General features: G+C 43.1%; 1 protein-coding gene across 5 annotated transcripts in view; it reads left to right on the forward strand.

Moving 5' to 3' along the window:
• Positions 1-19,017, forward strand: part of MPZL1 (myelin protein zero like 1) — a 37,781-nt gene that overhangs the window by 7,932 nt on the left and 10,832 nt on the right. For 3 of the 5 annotated variants that reach the window (XM_042037948.1, XM_042037949.1, XM_042037953.1), the window contains exons 2-5: positions 6,604-6,764; positions 10,339-10,552; positions 15,028-15,160; positions 18,472-18,577. In XM_042037948.1, the coding sequence (XP_041893882.1) occupies positions 6,604-6,764; positions 10,339-10,552; positions 15,028-15,160; positions 18,472-18,577 (614 nt within the window). Of the gene's footprint in view, positions 1-6,058; positions 6,147-6,603; positions 6,765-10,338; positions 10,553-15,027; positions 15,161-16,717; positions 16,792-18,471; positions 18,578-19,017 lie in introns of those variants that run through there. The other 2 variants (XM_042037952.1, XM_042037954.1) reach the window with 2 other exon arrangements.

Raw genomic sequence — 19,017 nt, forward strand, 5'->3', positions numbered from 1 at the left:
AGAGGCCAGGAGAAAGCAAATGTTGCGTTAGCAGATGCTTGTCTCTGCTTGGGGGATGAAGGTTTCCAGCAGCATGGTGACAGGAGGTGGTAGGTGTTCATGGGCTGGGTGTCACAGCTGTGCTTTCTGATTCCTGGAGATGTAGGGTGCTGCAGGACCGGCTGTGTTACTGGAGACAGGAAGCTCTCTTTCCTCCAGCAGCCTGAGTTACTTGACAAGATTGGCAACCTGGGGAGGTGCTGTGGCAGCAGCTGAAAGCTGTTCTGGTGGATTGGTATTTGAGAATGAAATTAAACTCTTCTGTCTTCCTTTGAGGCAATGGAATTTAGTTTTTGTTGCTTTGAAACTTAGACGTCAAGATTGGTTGGTGTGACTCTGTATAGTCATCACTTCTGTAGCTGGTGTTGCTTTGTGTCCTGTGTAAATGTATGGAGTGCAGACATCAAGGTCGTGGTGACAGGGGGCTGCAGGGAGAGTCCCCGTGAGGGGCTGGACACAGGTGGCTTCTTAATACTTGTGTGTTGTCCTTATGAAGTGCACCATGGTTTGCTCCTAGGTGGAACTGCTGGCATGGGTGCTACTTCTCTGTTAAGGCCAAATGATGTGAAGGAATTCTTTGTGTGGAAATTCTGTCCATGGTCTGAATGCTTTAACAGATCTCATGGAGTTTCAGAGGAACAATTTTGGCATGTCTACTGTCTATTCAGGCAGGAAAGCTAAGGTTTCTCCACCAGGTGTTTTATGCACAGTGAAGAAATGGTCTGTGGGGACATAAATGCCTGTAGTTGCTGTTGGGGACCATAACTTCGTTCTGGTTTTCTGGGATGTTTTGTAGGGGTCTGGTTGCTGTTGTTTCATGCTGACTGTACAGAGAATCTGCTTTGTGGGAGAAAGAACTAAATGCCATGCAGCTGTAGTTGAGAATGCTGTCAACAGTAGGTGTTTCACAAGCCACTTGATATTGAGTAAGAGTATTATCTCAGTGAAAGGACTGATTCTCAAGTATATATTGTTTTTGTGACTTATGACCCTTAGTCATTAGAAAAAACCACATCCTCCTTTCTGATGAAACTTCTGGGCTGCTAGGGAGACCAGAGTGAACATATTGATACACTGAATTTTCTGTCATTTTGTCAAGACCTTTCATCCATAAGAGACTTCATTTATAAACTGCATACATGGCTGTATTACCAGGTGTGTTTAAGATAAGCAAAGCAAGTTGCTTGTATTAATTAATAAACTGATGATTAACCATTTCAAGAGGAGGGGCGTGTAACACTCTTCCTGGTGTAGGATGGGAACTGTAGCAGCCATAAGCATCCAGTATTTAGCAATCTGATGAAAGTTTCCACGTGGGCTGTGTTTGTGCTGGTGGAAATAAGATGCCTGTGATTACAGTGTTAGCTGTTTGCATTCTTGGCTTGTTAGGTCTCCTAGTGATCAAGCTGAGTTGAATCCAGGGGAATTGAGTTTATTTGGTGTCTTCATAGCCTTAATTAACAGAACATTTTCATTGGATCCATGATCTCAATGGAAACGGTGGTCTACAAAGAAATTTTAATTAGCTATGTGTTAATTAGTGTAAAACTTAGGTGCACAGAAGGATTTCTTTGTGATATGCTACCAAACCAAATGGTCAACCATATTTCTACGTAAAAAATATAGAATAAAAACAATTCTTGCCCAAAATATTTTTTTTAATCACTATGAGGCAAGTATAAGCAACCAGGGGATACAAGTACAAGTAGGAAAAGATGACTTCAGTTTCAAAAGGCACTGATCTCCAAACACTGGCAGCTTAGGCACTGCTGGATTTATACAGATGCAGTTACCAAATGCTTTGGAGGGCTCAAAGGAAGTGAAAGGATTTTGCAGGATTTGAGCAGATCCTCCCAAGCCTGAGGGACAGCATTTAGGAGGAGGTGCTACAGTTTGGATTTGAAAAGTTTTGGATGAGACCAATACTATAATGTGGTTGGGGACAAGAGTCTCTTCATACTGAAACAGGGATGGGTGCTTGGTGTCAGTTAAAGTACTGTGCCATGCCTGGGTGAATGTCTGTAAGCCTCTGTAACCCTCTGTGTCAACTCCTGACCTTGTACATTGTTTCGGGAGGGGACTGGACCATGATGTGGATGTCTTTGTGTTTAATCGAGCTCTGAATGGAAGCACTCATAGCAGTGGACAAGGGGAAGGAAGGACCCACGGTTTGAGCTGTAAGGTCACGGAGGCTGTGTCTCCTGTGCAGGTCAAGGTGCCAGCATGTGTGACTTAGCCAGTCTCAGCTGGGCTGGACAGAGATGTCCTGGAGAGGACACCTGTGAGGAGAATTCCCATCAGTGTGCTGGAGACAGCAACTGGGCATCTTCTCTAAGAATTTTTTGATCAAGCTGTACTGCATTTCGAAGAAATCAGTTCAATCCACTTAACAGTGCAGTGCAGCAGTCCTTCATGTTACTGTGGTGAAAACATTAAGCTTGGCCGCCCTTAGCCTCACTGAAAGCTAATGACACACTTTGGTTAACTAACTAGATGCAAACTCTTGTGGTTATGAATGCTTGTTTGCTATCATTCTGAATGATCTTATCTTTCCATACTTTGCTGCTTGGTAACTGTAAAGGCTTCTTCCACAGGGGTGATTCAGAGCAGTATTTGGTTGCCATTCTGAAGAGTCACAGTGATGGCACAGTGCCTGGGGGTTGTGAGCTGGGACAAGGCTGCATTATCTGAAAGCTCTGTCACTGGTTTTGTGTACCCTGGCAGACATGGTGGTGGTTTACAGGAAAGGCAAGCAGCTCTGCATCTTCAGATCTGTGTGAGCTCCTGGAGAGAGCTGCACCTTCGCAGTTAGGAAGGTCCTGTTCATTCACAGCAAGGAAGTTGAAACAGTATCAAGTCAATAAATTTGATTATTCGGTAGCAATGCTGTATAATGAATAATGCTTGCTCTGGGCAAGTATGTGTTGAGTACTCCATTGTCAACAGTCACTTAATGGAAGGAAGCAGTGATCTGGCATATGTGATGTCTCCCTCTTCTTGGGGTCACCCTTGGAGCAGCTTGGTTACCAGGAAGTGCAGTACTTACTCGTCTGTTACTGTCCATCTGTCCAGAGCAAAAAGGACATGACAATAATAAAGGCCAAGGTACAAACTGGAGGTTTTAGTCTGATGTCGGCTGAACAGGTGACTGGAAGCTCTGAAAGACTCTGCCTTGACCTGGGAAGAGTTCAGAGTCAGAGGTGCTGCATAGGTGTTGAGTTGGAGAGACATGTGGCAGGTGTGTGGTGGTAAAAGCAGTTGTGGAGGGCTCTGGGGGAAGAAATGAACTGTGCTTTTGTCCTGTTTAGTGTGAGCTGACAACGTAGCATTGACAAAGATGTCAGACTGAGGCTGTTCTTTGAACATAAGGAGACAGATCCTGAGCAGAGATGCAGATCTGAGTAGTCCATGCTGTGATGGGAGCTTGAACTTGTTTTGCAGATGATATCTCTGAGGCAAGATACTGAGGAAAGAGAGACCTGAGAATAGAGAGAGTGTTGATGAAGAATGAAGATCCATGGTGGGAAAAAAAAAAAAAGATTAGTAAGGAAGATTAGTAAGTTAGTAAGAATATGAGTGCCTTGTCCTATTTCAAGAGTAGGAGGATTGTCTGAAAAGGAAGCTGTGGATGGAGAGTTTTCAGTGAAGTGTGGTGGTTGAAAATGGAGCTAGAGAGAGTTCTTGTTGTTGGAGTAAAACTGCTCAAACAACCCTAGGGATTTAAAAGAAATGGCTGAAGAGGCACAGGTGGGGGTTTTTCCTAAATTATTTTGATGATAGGTGAGAAAAATAGAAGCATTTTTTCTGCTGAAAAGAAGAAAAGCAGCTGAAGGCCAGATGAGATGTTCAGAAGGAAATACTGGGGCTATGGGCAGTTGGACAGGGTGATGGGATCAAGGAGGATGCATGGGAGAAGAGCAAATATTTACTTTTGCCCTATGTACCTTGCAGACTGTCCCTTCCTAAAGCACTCTTCTCTCTCAGACAGTCTCCTGTGATAATTTTTTCCTCTTGAGAGAAACTAAGGCTGGGTAAGCTTGAGGAATAGAGCAGTGGGTAAGTGTGACTGAAATATGACTCAGAACTCAACTTTCTCCAACTGAAATATTTAAATAGATGGAGGAGCTGGAAGGTGGATGTAATCCTGATAAATGTGGAAAGAGGAGGAAAAGAGCTAGAGCTGGCGATGATCCATGTGGATTTTATTAGGACAGAGGAGGCCAAAGAGTTCAAGGTAGTGGGAACAGCCACCATATCAGTAAAAGTATGGGATTAGATGGCTGAGGGTGAAAACTGACAAAAGTTGTGTCAGTGTCTCTCTACCAAACAGTCAGGTTATGATTTAAGGAGCCTGTGTCTCATGCTGTAAGGCAACAGAAGCAGGAAGAATATTTTTGAAGCAGTGAAAGAGGCAGAGGGGAGAAAATCAGCAAAGAAGAACATGAAATTGAGCCAACAATAGGACAGATGAAAATTAAACTTGATCGAAATATCTGTACAGGATTACATAGTTCCTTCCTTCCCATACTAGGGAAGAAGTAGGGAGAAGTCTTTTTTTCTTCTTTTTTTGCTTCACTACAGTTCTAGTGAGTTAGAACAGTGACTTCTTTAGATTAGGCAGATCTGTACTGCCCACTGCCTGTGTGTGGCAAGGAGTTCTCTGTACCATGTACAAGCAGACAATGTCTGTGCAGGCTCTTTTCTTCCTACACAAATACTGAGGGCATCTTGCTTGTTTTACGCTTGAAAGGGAGGTTTGTTCTGTGGTTTGGACTTAATACAATGGATTTTATTTTATTTTATTTCTCTTTTCTACCCCATTAGCTGGAAAAAATACATAAAGCACAGCAGCTCTCAGTTAATTTAATTTGATTGCTAGGAGTCTTTGTATGTTCCAAATAAATATTTGGTAGTTGTTTCAGAAAAGAATATTTTTTGGCCCATAGTCAGAGTATGTTCAGGATAAAGGAAGCTCTGATAGAACATCATTATGAAAATTCACCACCCCTACTCCCCACCCCCTTAGGGTTCTTTTTCTCTTGGAAATGAGAGCAGTGACGACAGGAGAGTCTGAGGTGTCAGAGATAACCTGATGGGACTGAGGAGTTACTGAATTTTGGAAGTGAACAGTGTGGACTCTGAACAGCAGAATTAATGATTGGTGGTTTCTTCTGGTTTTGGTTATTGTAATTACTGTGGTGTGCTCAATTCTCCCATCCATGCTTGCGCGCTCGTTCTGTCAGATCTTTGCTGTCCATCTTCTGAAGGCTGCTGAGCTGGTTGCTCTCACTGACTAAAAGCACAAACCTCATGATTTAAGGACTAATGTAGGAGGGTTTTATTTTCTTTCTTTTTATTTAAGCAGTCTTTGACTTGCATCTTTCTGTTTGGTTTGTCTACTTTGAGCTTCTTTATTCAAAGCTGAGAAACAAACCAGCCGAGGTACTGATGGAGCAGAAAGGTTTGTTCTCCTCTTTTAACAAGGGGATTTAAGGTACTGGAGCCCAGAAACATAGAATCCTGTGAATGGAAGTAGATTGCTGTTACCACCTCTATGCTGAAAATCATGGTTTAATAAAAATCAAAACTTACGTTTGAAGTATCAGGGACACACATCACACGTGCACCCACCCACACTGACTTGACAAGATTTTTGCTTTCATATGGATATGACATGAACCCTGACAGACATTCTCTTGTGATGTCACAAGATCCTGCTTTGTTTTTCACCATAAACTTGAATGAGATGTATCTGCTTAATTCTGGATAAGGATAGCACACTGGCAGTTTGGAAGGTGCCAGATAAACAGTATCTTCAACACGTCTTTGGAATCACGATGAATTTTACCTTATTGTTAGGAAAACTACCAGTACAAGCACAATATTAACCTTGGTTACTTTAAATTTGGGGGGTGGTTGTGGCCTGCTTGCTGTTTTGACTGTGCTTAAGTTAAGATAGAAAAAAATTAAACTACTCTCATGCTTCTGAACTATAACCAAGTGATTATTTATGAGGCCGTGCAGATAGAGACCTTGGAGCGTGGCAGAGAGCAGGAGTAGATGGCATAGCTGGAAGCAAGAGAAGTTTGATCCTCAGCTTTCTGGAGGTGAGCTTTTGTTTTACTTACAGCTAGGAAAAACTGGAGATAGGAAACAAGATGTGTGCCAGAGAGGAAACTGAGTAATAGCTGGGCCAGGTTGTTAGTTCCTCTGATGAGGCTTAACTATTACAATGTCTGCTGTCAGCTAGTACGAAAAAGTTTTAAACTCATCATTTGCACCATAGAATTTACTTCCACAAAGTGTTGTAGAGGAAACATCTGTGAGTGGAAAACATCCTGTCACAGATAATAGAAGGAAGGAGAAGTGAATATATACTTGGCCTGCTCTGTACTTGTTCGATTGCAGGTATAATGCAATGTCTGTGCAAACACTTGGTCCAGGAGTTTTTGATGCCTCTTCTCTTCTCCCCTTCTAGGCAGTCTGATGTGAACTTCCTGATTCTCAAAGCAGCACTGATGCCTTTTGTTATCCTTCTTTCTTCTCTTTACCTTTCCCATGCAGTCCTAGTATCAGCAGTAGAGGTCAACACCCCGGAGGAGATGTTTGTGGAGAACGGGACGGACGCAAAGCTCCCATGCACATTCACATCCGTAGAAGTGATCAGCAGCGCAGCATCTGTCTCCTGGAGCTTTCAACCAGAGGGAGCAGCCACTCGTATCTCAGTAAGGAATGGCTGGAGGGGAGCAGACCTGGGAGGGGGGGATGGGATAGGTGAGCAGTGGTCTTCTAGTTGGTTCTAAGGAGCAAGCAAATACGGATTGGGGCCTCCTTCCGTGTGCCTTGTCTCCATCACTGTGATTTTAGGGGGCTTTTTTGGAGTTGTATAAAAATACTGCAGTCTGCTAGATCTCTGCCAAGACTGGAGTGTGCAGTGACCACAAAATACACAAAATAGTCTTAGGAGAGGAGTGTTGGTATGGAAGCTGTATGTATGTGTTGCCTTTCCCTGGTCTTAAAATTAAGAACCAAACACGGTTTAAGGGAAAAGGGTTTTTTTACCTCGATATTTATGTATGTTATTTAGGGTGCACCACTTCCAGGTGGAATGCGCTGAAATGCACACACACGATAGATCACGTATACAATTCATAGGCCTTGCAAATTAGCATATCTATCAAAGATTCTCCACTGAGAAGCTTAAATGAATAGTGTGATATCCCACCATCCCGAGGAATTCCCCCCTGGATGGGCCTATCTTGGTTTACAGGATGTGTTCTAGAGAAGACCTTGGTTTCTCAGGGTAGCATATGACTTTCTGGCCCCAACCGCGAGGCCTCCAGGATGTTTGGTCTCCTGGCTTAATGGAATATTAGGACTGTGCTAAGTTATCAGGCTTAAGGAATTACAAGTATGCATGCTAAAAGCACTGAGGATACATAAAAGGGTATATAAAAGGTATATAAAAGAAAAGGCAAAAAAATCATGGCGTCATATGAAGTAGATGAGCATCTAGGAGTCTTGTAAATCCTCTATCCTTTGGCATTTGACTGAATACTGCAGTCGCAGAATTTGAATTACCACTGTAATTGTAGTGTCACATTGCGTATTGTGCTTGTTGTTTATTTTGCTTGTGTACTGTATAGCCTCTGTTTGAAAGGGTTTAGAGTAAGACCAGTCTCCCTGGTTTCAGAACAGAATTGAATAGCTCAAATCAGTAAGCAGTTACATCCTCATATTATAGTTACTTGACAAGTAAAAAATCAGGCTAGCAAGGAACTTGGGCAAATAATATTTGTCATGGCTCATTTCCTGTATGTTGGGCCCAAGTAGGCTCAGATCCTTTGGATGTGAATGTTCAAAGAAATGGCTTTGGTAGGTTGATAGCTGTCTTCTTTCTCTTCCTCCTCAGACACTTCTGCTTCTTTCTTGTTCCTTGTCCTGAGTGAGAATTTAGAGGAAGCAGAAGAAGGAACTGTGGGGCAGCTTTGAAGATGTGGGGACAGCAGATTGCTCAGCCTGTTTGTGTTTGTCTCCTTCCCTCTGCTACAGGCATGAGCTCATTTAAACTCTGGGAGCCCTTCAATGCTCAGAGCAGAGACGGTCAAAACCATCTTCCTAACTATATAGAGCTCTGAAGAACGAGCTTCTGAATCTCAGTGAAATAAATACTTAGTTTTGAAGAGGGAGCTCTTCCCATTGGGAATCCAAAGCAGTAGTTGGGCATTAGCTTACGGAAGTAGGGCACATTTCCTGCCGGTGTGGAACAGGATGGGTGAAGAGAAGCCATCTGTTTGTGTGTTTTCCGCTCCCCATATATCCTGTTTTGCCATTCCCTTTCTGCATCACTGTCCAGTTGTAGGAATACAGCTTCAGCACATAACATTTTTTTTGGACTTGAAGTCAGTTCAGGTGTTCTACTTGGCTGTAGCTATCAGCACAACTGAGAGAAAAGCAAATTATCTTTGAGCAGAAGTGACCCAGCACAATTTGATGTTGATTCCCTGTTTCTTTTGAGGGTCTGGGGAAGGTATAGAGGGGATGTTTATTTATGAGCTCAAGTCATGGTATTGCATAGCTTGGTGGGTGTGAGTTTGAAAGCTCAATCTCATGGTCAGCTTATGTCTGAGCTAAGCCCACGCTTCTCTTGACAAGGATGGTCCTGTGCCCCTTTAGAATCACACTGGCAATCTTGTGGCCATGTGGTGAGGCTGACTGGACTGGGAGCTTCCCCTGCTTGTCTCCTTCCCTCACCACATGTTCAAAGAAGTCTCATGTTAAACCACTCCACCATAGGCAAGGGATGGCTTGAATCACTTAGCTTGTGTTTCAGGACATATTTTACTTTGTGATTTCTCCTTCCCCAGGGGAGAACATCTAGAGAGCTGAGGAATCTGCCTCTGGGCTTCCAGACTTCCAGTGGGATGAGTTCCCCTGTGCTAATGCAGTGCTGCTGTGTTGAAGGTTACAATCCAGCTGGAAAAGCTGCAGACTGATGCAGAGTCCCTCCAAAATGTTGACAGCATTGTGCTTGCCAACTTCCTACCACATGAAATAGTTTGTTGGATTTATGTTAATCTGTAGACAACAAACAAGATTGACTGCAGCATGACAGATGGCCATGATGTGCACATACCTGATCAGGACAAGGTTTGTGCTGCCAAGTGATAAGGCCTGATACTCAGAGCGCAGGTCTGATAGAGACGGTGTTGGAATAGCAAGCCTGAGATCAAGGGCAGGAAAGGGAAAAGGGACAGGAGATGACTTGAAGGGAAATATGACTGTCTTGTAGGCAGTCTGCTCTGTTGCAGAGACACTGGTTTGTAAATAAGGCAGGAGAAAGAGGAAGCTGGAATATTGTCTTAAATTTCTTTTGTCATTCTCTGGAGACTGAACTGAAGGGAATTCAGGTTGATTCTTGATTAGGTTTGTCTTGCTGTCTTGCAGGATGTCCAATTAACAAAGAATGTGCTCTTGTAATTCTCCTGCAGCCCTGATGCCTCTCTTAGGGTATCCCATGTGTTTGAAAGCAGAGTTGTCCTGTAGAAGTCAATGCACTTCTACTGCTGTAAATTGCAATTTTGGGAAGGTATTGTTAGGAAATACTCGGTTTCTCCTTAGTCTGTACTAAAGAGGTTTATTCTTCAAAGATTTTTGGTCGTGTATAGGGAGTGCAGAGCCAATGTGCAGCTTAGTCACTTAAAAACTGGGAAACGGTTATATTTAGTTACCTGAAGGTTTCTGGAAAACAGCTAGATATCCTCTAAATTGGTCATGGGATTTTCTGAGGGGGTGGAAGGAAGGGAGAGTGTTGCATGTTAATTTAGCTGTGCTTTAGTTGCAAGTAACAAACAGCAAAACACAAGATAGGAAACTCGATATCCTTTTTCTGCTAGGATGCAGGCAGCTTCTTGTGCCTGAAAGACTGATGGCTGTGTTCCAGGGCTGTTTTATCCTTCAATTATTACCAGGTTACTAGGTTTTTTTCTCTTTCCCCCACTTCCTTGTCTGCAAAAAAGAAAAAAAAACCCCTACCAATCCATCCACAAAACAAATCAAAACCAACAGAAAACTGAAACTTGCAGTCTCTTGTGCTGGTATGGTTGAGGTACAAGCATGGTTACGTGACCAAGAGGCAACAAGGCAGACTGAAGTGGTGAGGCAGGAGGAGAAAAACTTCAGCTGCTGGCTGTGTATAACACAGTTGGCACTGGGAGAATGCTGTAACAGTGAGAGAAGCACGGTAGCTCTGTAATCGCTAATTGGATTGTTCTTATATCCTCTTTTCCTTGACTGCAGTTTTTCTATTACTCTAATGGAAAGTCATACCCTGGAAAGGACATACCATTTAAAGACAGGATCACTTGGGCTGGAGATCTTAACAAGAAAGATGCTTCTATCACTATATCAAACATGCAGTTCCAGGACAACGGCACGTACATTTGCGATGTCAAGAACCCACCTGACATTGTTGTCAAACCAGGAGAAATCCGAGTTAGAGTTGTGGAGAAAGGTATTCACCCTATATGATTTTTTTCCTTCCCACTTGTTTTTTTTTTTTTTTTTTTTTTTTTTCCCCCCCATTCCTTGTCTATATCACCTTTATTGGGGGTGGGGGAGTAGCCTGGAGGGAGCAACTGGTTTTTTAATTCTCTTCTTCCAGGTCCTAATAATGGAACCAGTATCTGTCAGCTGTTTAAAAACTCTATGTCATACCCTTTTCCTCTATGCCCATTAATTCCTGTGGTTAAAACAATTATTAGCAAAAGCTGATGGAAGGCTTGATGAAAATGTCTTCTCATTTTGAAGTCCTATGAATATATTTCCTGCATTATGCTGCATCAAGGGTTAGGGTGAAATCTGGTGAGCAAGGAGAAAAAGTAGCAGACTTTTCTTTTTGAAACCCTTCTGGTATATATAATAGAATGCAAAACTATAAATCTGGCCCAAACATACAGAAAGTGAAATGCTGCTGTGTTCCATGCAAAGGTGTTTGTATTGGATGTGCATTCAGCCTCTTTTACTCAGGTGTTCTTAAGGAAACCATGGTGGCTCTTACAAATTTTAGGGCCTGGCTACTTGCATGGCAGTGGCATGAGGCTTCTCGTTAGCGTTTGGTAACGTCTGTCCCAGTTGAAGAGCACTTAGATTCTGTTTGTCAATTTGGCTCTTTATTTCCTTTGATCATCCAAAACATTTGATGGTTCTACCAAAGTTGGAGGTCAGCCAAAATGTGATGTTCTGTACAATGAAATGATTGTTACAGTAATTGCATTTCCAAATTTATAATTTAGGAAGGACAAGAATAAATGTTGAATTCATAAATGGCAGTGCTGATGCTGCTATTCCATTAGATTTCAATATGTTAGGGAAGATACCTATCTGTGTGTCCTAACTGGACATTGCTCATGAGGTCATTCCAAGTTCTTATGTAGGCAAGGTCTATATCTAACTTTTCTCTTCATGGAACAGTTTGGGTTGAGTGGGACCCTTGGAGGTCCAGCCATCACTTAGAACTTTCTGTTTCTTGGAAGTCTGAAGCCTATGTAAAATAGGGTCTGTTTATTTTCCCCCAATGATTGTCACTATGAAGAAGCAGTAAAGCAGCTGCTGGTTTGGCAAAGTCAGGCTGTCTTGGCAAAGCCTTTTCAGATTTTAACCCAGGTTAAGCAAGTGAGGACTGACTTCAGTGCACTACTTCAGCTGATACTTTTTGACAGTCTTGCATGCTGGCTTCCCCGTAGGTGAGACATCTGGACAAGAGAATCTCACTGATTCTGAATGGAGCACTGTATTTGAAATACTTCTCACCATCAGAAAAATGCTGCAACAATTGTCTTCAGCTGTCTGTGAAAACTTATCCTGAACTGAGCTGGAGCAAATTTTTTTCAATTAAATTAATTAAATTTTTTCAATTAAATTAAATTTTCAAATAAATACATGATGGCACTTTTGCATATTGTTTTTTTACTATGTATACATCTAATGTTTCTGAATTGTTGTTCTGAACTGTTGTAAATTGTTCAAAGGCACATTCATTCTTTGCACATTTAAATGATCTAATAGATGATAGGTTAGTTCTAGGTTTTGCATTAAACATTTAACAAGTTCCACGGTGGCCTAATTTTTAAAAATTGCGAAACTAACCCAGGTGATTTTCACTGCAGTACCTGCATGGTGTTTGCACAAACAGCTCTATCAAGTACGTTGGAACAATCCTACTGGCAGGGATGAAAAGCAAGACTGCTTTTTCAGTAGAGTATCTGAATCTGGAAAGGACTACCATTCAAAAGCCTAAACAACAAAAATTTGTAGGGAATTCCAAGTTCTTACACTAGGCTGACCCTACTTGTAATAGGAAGCTGCTTAACACTGTGTTCAAGACAGCTTGTGTTACCTGGAGGTGATCCATCTTTAGTCTGAGCACACATGGGGAAAAAAATTGGAATGGTAAGAAAATCTTTACACTTAGGAGCAATGGAAACTTCACTTTCCTGCCTGTTTCATAAAACTGATACTAACATGGTCTTAATGAAATGGAAATTGCTCTGAATTTCAGTGCCAGTTAGTGAAAAGTGTTCTCTGAATGGCTGGATTTTTGGTTTGTGTTGAGCTGTTAACTTAAATATTGGCTTTCAGAGCTGGTGTTTGGTTATGTAGCTGGAACTGTCTTTTACAATGAAGTCATTGGCTGCTCTGGAAGTGCTTATGAGGAATTCATGTAGCCGTAGCATGTGGAATACTGGAAAATATTGGAAAAAATAGGGACCATTTTCTGAAAAGCAGTAAAGCCACGCTCTTAGTTTCACATGCAAACGCTAGCATTTTTTAATACAGTCTTAAAAAGCTTTGTTAACAGAATTTAACTGCTGTCCATCACTCAGATTCAAGCAACCAAAAAAACCCTCATGAGTCGAAGAAGTGACAAAACTATCAGAGTTCTAATGCCATTCTTTCAGCAGATATTCTTCACTATAGTTGTGAAATGTCACTTGCTTTCTTGCTCTGATGAAGTTTGTGTGTTTTCTGGTGTACAAGGCAGCAGCTGGTCTGCTATCAGAAATGCATGTCTGTTTTGATGCTTTTGCAAACAGTTATCCCTGCACTTTAGGAGAGGTGAAAAAGCACAGAAACTAGGGAACTCCTTACATGCCTCAAAATAAATCAGTTCATTTTTGCATGGGCCTCAAATACAATCACATCTTACATATCTGAAAAATATTACCACTTGTAGGACTCCCTTAATAGCAGATGGATCCCTGGGCTGCTGAAGGGTTCTGGAAAGAATGTCTTCCTCCAGGTTGTGGCACTCATATCTTCATACTTAATTTCTTACTAAGACTCTGAATTCCCATATTGCTGTGAACTGGCATCTCACACGGGAGAGCCAGGAAAGCTGCTGCTGTGCTGTTTGGCTGAATGGTGTTACGATCAGTGGAAAAAGCCAGAAGTCAGGTAGCCCTTCTGCTGAAAATCACTGAATTCAAAAGGAAGAGGACTAAATGTAAGCCCTGTTTTCTCAGTATGATGCTTCTGTTTTGGGGTACTGCTGGTCTGTGGTCCCTGCTGGAATGAGTCCAGCAAAGGGCAACAACCACGGTTGAGGGACTGTTCCACCTTTCATGTGAGGAGAAATGGAGGCAGCTGGGTTTGTCTGGCCTGGAGAAGAGAAGGAGGGGTGACCTAGCCTGCAAAAGAGAAGAAAGATTCAGGAGAATCCTCTCACCAGGTATTTACGTACATTGATAGCACCTAAAGAAGACTGAGCCAGGCTCTTCAGTGGTGCCTGGTGACAGGACAAAAGACAATTGGCATAAGTTGAAACACAGGAAATTCCGTCTGCAATTAAAACCCCACATTTTTACTGTGGTTGAACGCTAGGACTAGGTTGCCTGAAGAGTCTCCCATCCTTGGAGACAGTCAAATCCAAAGCGGACAGAGTACTGAGCAAACTGTGCTACTTGGCCCTGCTTAAGCAGGGGTTTGGACTAGACAATCTCAAGACATCCCTTCCAACCTCAACAATTCTGTGATGATCAGATGCAAGTGTCTGAGAGGAATTTTTCTATATAGGTGTAGGTTTTACCTGTTGGATCTTTTGCTGATTCACTTATATTTGGTACAAGTAGCTAGTGTAGCATGGAGTCTTGTAAAAAACTCTCTGGCCTAAGATGTTCCTTGTGTTAAACACAATGTGGGGGGAAGGAGGGGACTTTGTTTCTTGCTGGGAAAAGCTGTAATGGTAGTCTGTGTATTCTTTGACTTGTAAGTATTTTGTACTCATTCTCTGATTGGCTTTTATTTCTGGCTGCTCTTTTTTGGCTTACTCTCCCCCAAAATAATATTAGGGAAGACGTGAGTAAAGCAATACTGTGTTCTTCTATGTGTTTTCCTGGTATTGTGCAATGATCCTGACTTAAGAAGGGAAAAAAAATGAGTCTATAAAAATGTGCAGGGTTGTATTTTGATACACCAGAGTCATGTATAAACCCTGCTAAGAGTGGTCCTGGTAGGAGCTGTGCTGTGTGCTGCATGCTCCCTGGAGAACACCCAGCCTTCAGCACTCCTAGTGGATTAGCGATGTGCTGTGTCCAAATCTGCTTTCAGGCGTGCCTGCCTTTTCCTGTTGATCTCGCTGGGAATTGCCAGATGGCTGTAACCTGGTTTTTCATCCCCTTCAGATACAAAATGAGACAGGGTTGTCCTCATTGTCACTTGTGTTCCCTGACATGTAAAAACCTTTGGTTCAACATGAGCTCTCTCCTGAAGGACGGTGACATTAAGAACACTCCTGGTGTGTGCTCTGTTCGTATGTTACTCTGCTGGCTGCCTGCTGCCACTGCCACTTAGGTTGCATGCTGTAATTTCTGGGTATTACATTAGTGCCTTCTGCTCTAAAGGAATCCAGGCTCAAGGGCATTTGTGGTTTGCAGTTCTGTTGAGCAGGGAATGCAGAAGAGTTGAATGTTTTCTCCCTTCTCTCCGCAGACAGCCTGCCTGCGTTCCCCATTGCCACCGTGGCAGGGATAGCCATCGGTACGGTTACAGGTCTCTCATCGCTCATCTCTATTGTCGTGTGTCTTGTCATCAGAAAGAACAACTCTAAAAAACGATACTCTGGGTAAGAGATCTCCCTCCTCACCCGTGGCTGATGTGAGGAACAGCAGCAGGATCAGAGGGAGGGATTTAAGGGGGGTAGGAGTTGTTTCAGCCAAGCCTTGGCAACCATGGCTAGAGGTAGATATGGTCATGTGGAACTCTGATCATCTGCCTTTAGTGATTACCTCTGTACTGTGCTTGAAAAGATCTACTGACCGTGAGTTGCACCTGAAAATCACTCGGTGTTGAAGTTGATCCCCAAACACAAGGATATATGCCCTCAGAGCATTTAATCCAAGATCCCCTAGCTCTGGTCTGTTCCCCTTCCCTCCAGCTCTACTTTCCTTTCCACTTCTAAAGGAAAAGCACCACACATGCACTTTTAAGGAATGCTGTGTGTTGATATTAGGACTTGATTTTTCTGTTGCCAGTGCCTGCCTCCTAAGCCCGGAGTATACTTGCCAAAACCCCCTTCATCACCCTACTTGAAAGTAAGGAAGGAGTAGCCACTCTGCATCCATTCTCATTCACTGTCTGTTTTGCGTTAACTGTTACCATCCCTGCAGGGTTTGTAGCGTTAGGAGGATAACTCCAAAGTGAAGCACAGTTCTTTGAGTGGGCATATAAAAAAGTCACAAGAACTGACAAAGGCAGATTAGAGTCCTGTGGTGATGAAACTTGCTGCTGGTGGAGGAGGTGCTTCCTTTTTTCTCCTCTCTAATTAGCTGGTAACTTGCTTTTCTAAGAAAGAATGAAAATTATGTATGTAGTCGTAGAAACAACCCCAAAACATACAAGTTTCTTCTGTTCTTTGCCCAACAAATATTCCTGCTTATTGCAGGTTCTTTGGGTTGCCTGTGGGATAAAAGAAAATAACTCCAAAAATAAGATTGTGGGGATTTCCAAATTAAACTTTGCCCTGTCCTTTTCCCAGTCGGAGAGCTTAGACAAAGTGAGTTGGCTATTGCCCAATGGTAAGGCTAAATACAGCAAGGGTGGCTGTGTGTGCTCAAAATTGTCTGGAAAGCCTGGTTTTCCCTTTCTGCATGTGTCCTTCCCCTAAGAATTGAAAAGAACCCTGCAGTGTCATGCACCAGCAGTGTGCCTGAGGTGGCCTGCTTGCCCTGCTTCCCACTGACCTGCTCTCCAGTGTCTTCCTGCTGAAGGACACATGTTGGTGCTGAGCCCGGAGCAGTAGTTCATGCACTGTGATTTCTTGTAGTAGATTTCACTACTCTCTTGGGAGATTAATCTCTGAGGTTTAAATCCTGCTTTCACTGACCATGCCAGCTCTGCATGATGTGTAGAAAGAAACCAAGTGTGCTGTGACTCCCTCCAAACTTACGGACTGTCTTCTACATGATGCTAACCCGGTGCGTGGTGGTGGAGAGAAGCACTTCCTCCTAGATAACCATTCTGCCTTGAACTGAGGTGGGCTGGGGCCCTGCGTGGCATCTGGAACCCCTGCATGGCCACGGTTTCCATTCATGCTCTGACTTTGGTGTTTTTTTGTTTTGTTTTTTTTCTTTCTGCCTTGGTGTGCTGGGATCGGATCCTGCTTACCTTCCTCTCCTTACAGAGATCCTGATATAGACGCCAGATTGGGAATGTAACAGGGCTGGGTCTTCTCTTCCAGTCCCACTAGACACCATGGTAACTAATCAAGTTGGTGGTTGCTGTTAATACCTGTGTGTGTGTACACATTTCCTCTTCCTTTGCTGACTAACCAGCTAGCTCTCTACTAACATCACTGTAATTTGTGCTGGAATCTGTTGGCAAAGGGATGATGCATTTCACTGGGTGCTTGGGTTTCATTGTCTCGTGTCTGACTGGGGTGGAGTTGTTATTTATCCCAGATGGTGTCCCTCCATCTCTTCCAACAGTGAACTTGGCAGTGCATTGACTAAAGCACAGGAAATTCAGAGCTCTTTCTGTGTCAGAATAAAAGTAAATTCCCTGTAAGCTCAGACAGTTTGGGTGTTTGAAAACTTGCAGGGATCTAAGTACATTAGTTGCTTAAACCTGAATGATAACACTTAGATAGTGTAGATCTGAGGAGTTTTGTGTATAAAACAATTAATGATTACATAATTTTGGTAACAGAAGGGATGCATTGTCTCTGAGACAGTAGAGACCCCTTGCCATGATGGCTGGGGCAGTATTTTTTAATTCTTATGCTGCATGTATGAGGAGCTAAGCTGCTATGGTAAGACCTATCAAAGGATAAAAAAAGCTTGCCCTGTGAGGAGGTGGTCTTCTTAATGTCACTGTCCTGGTTTGTTTCTGTACTCACTTTATACACTGTCTGTCTACAAAGACTGGGGGAAAAGGAAGCCCAGTGGCCAGGGGGTTGTGGTAGCAGAGGGCACTCCTGTGACTGCTGCCAAGGAGGTGGCTACTTAACTTCCTTGGGTGCTTGGGTACAAGGAGGTAGACCTAGCACTGAGAGACCCATTACTGCATTGTCCAGAAGCCACCATCTTGAAGGACATTTGTTCCTGTAATTAGCTTTGTGACGTTAATTTCAAGTCACATGCTTGTTTTCTTTTCAGTCCTGCTTTAAGCAGATGGAAAGAAGCAATCAGAGGGTGAAAACCAGCTGCCTTCTTTTAGGGGTGTTGGTTGTCACCACGAGACAGTTCTTTTGTTTGAAAACCAAGATTTGCCTGATTAGATATTCAAGTAGCTGTATGAGGGCACGTAGCTTAAATGTCCTGTGTGACTCCTGAGGTAATTGCTCCAGAGAACTGGTGTCTGCTGGGAGAATTACTTTGGGCTCACAGCTGAACTAAAAGCAAGGGAACTAATGCAGAGTTGGGTAGGATGTACCTTGCTGGCTGGCAAATGTTGCCTCTAACTGTAGCACTGGTACAACACTTGCCTCAGTGACAGGGACTGTTTATCTCCTAGTTAGAAGATAATTGCTACTTACCCCTGTTAACTGAGAAGAAAACACATGATTTTAGAGAGGTTGAGTTGAATGGGGAGTATCTAAGGACCAGGGGTTGTGGAGGAGCTGCTGTCCTATGTTAATAGCTGCTCCTTCCTGTTGCTTACCAATGAAACTCAGAGGAAGGACAGAGAAATGTCTCGGGAGAGATGGAGAATCGTGTGTGTTTATTTCAGAATCCATTATGTTCATTTTTTTACTTTGGTGTAATGTACCGCATTTCATTTTGCCATCATTCGTCTTCTGTTTTTTTTTTTTTTTGTTGTTGTTTGTTTTGTTTTTGTTTGTTTGTTTTGGTTTGGTTTTCTGTTTGGTTTGTTTTTTATTTTTTGTGTGTGCCTCTTGAACACTGTCGTGCAAACTCTGCTCTGCCACCTCGTCAGCTGCAGTACCTCTGAGAGCTTGATGTCTCCGGTTAAGCAGGCTCCGCAGAAGGCGCCCTCCGACACAGAGGGCCTGGTAAACAGCGTGCCCGCCAGATCACACCAGGTAAACTGCTCCTGCTGCTCCCAGGCAGGACTCCCCCCGAGCCTGGGGCAGCTGCTTTGGAAAACATCCAGGCAGGGTGGGATTCGTGCATTGGGGGCTGTCTGCTGGTGAAAGTGCGTGCTCTGGTCAAGGGGTGCACAGTAAGCTGGGACTGGTGAACCCTGCTGTAGAAGGCTTGGTGCAGTCGAAAGAGCAGCATCTTGGTTTAGCTGAGATGGAGTTTTATGCCCTTTTCATACTAAATTATAAAAAACTGTGCTTGTGATCTTGTGCATTAACATGTACAGGTGGTAGTGAAGTGCAAGGATGAGGAATGGTCAGTGAGTATCTCTGTAGCACAGACACAACACTCTGTCTGCCAGATATGGATCACCCCATAAAGCTGCCTAATCTGTTCTGGGATGGTAATGGGGAGGAATTTGCCTTACACTCTCGTGCTC

The sequence above is a fragment of the Corvus kubaryi genome, unplaced genomic scaffold, assembly GCF_017639235.1.
Source record: "Corvus kubaryi isolate FWS band 111438036 unplaced genomic scaffold, C.kubaryi_AGA036_p1.0 37391, whole genome shotgun sequence".
Lineage (NCBI taxonomy): Eukaryota > Metazoa > Chordata > Aves > Passeriformes > Corvidae > Corvus > Corvus kubaryi.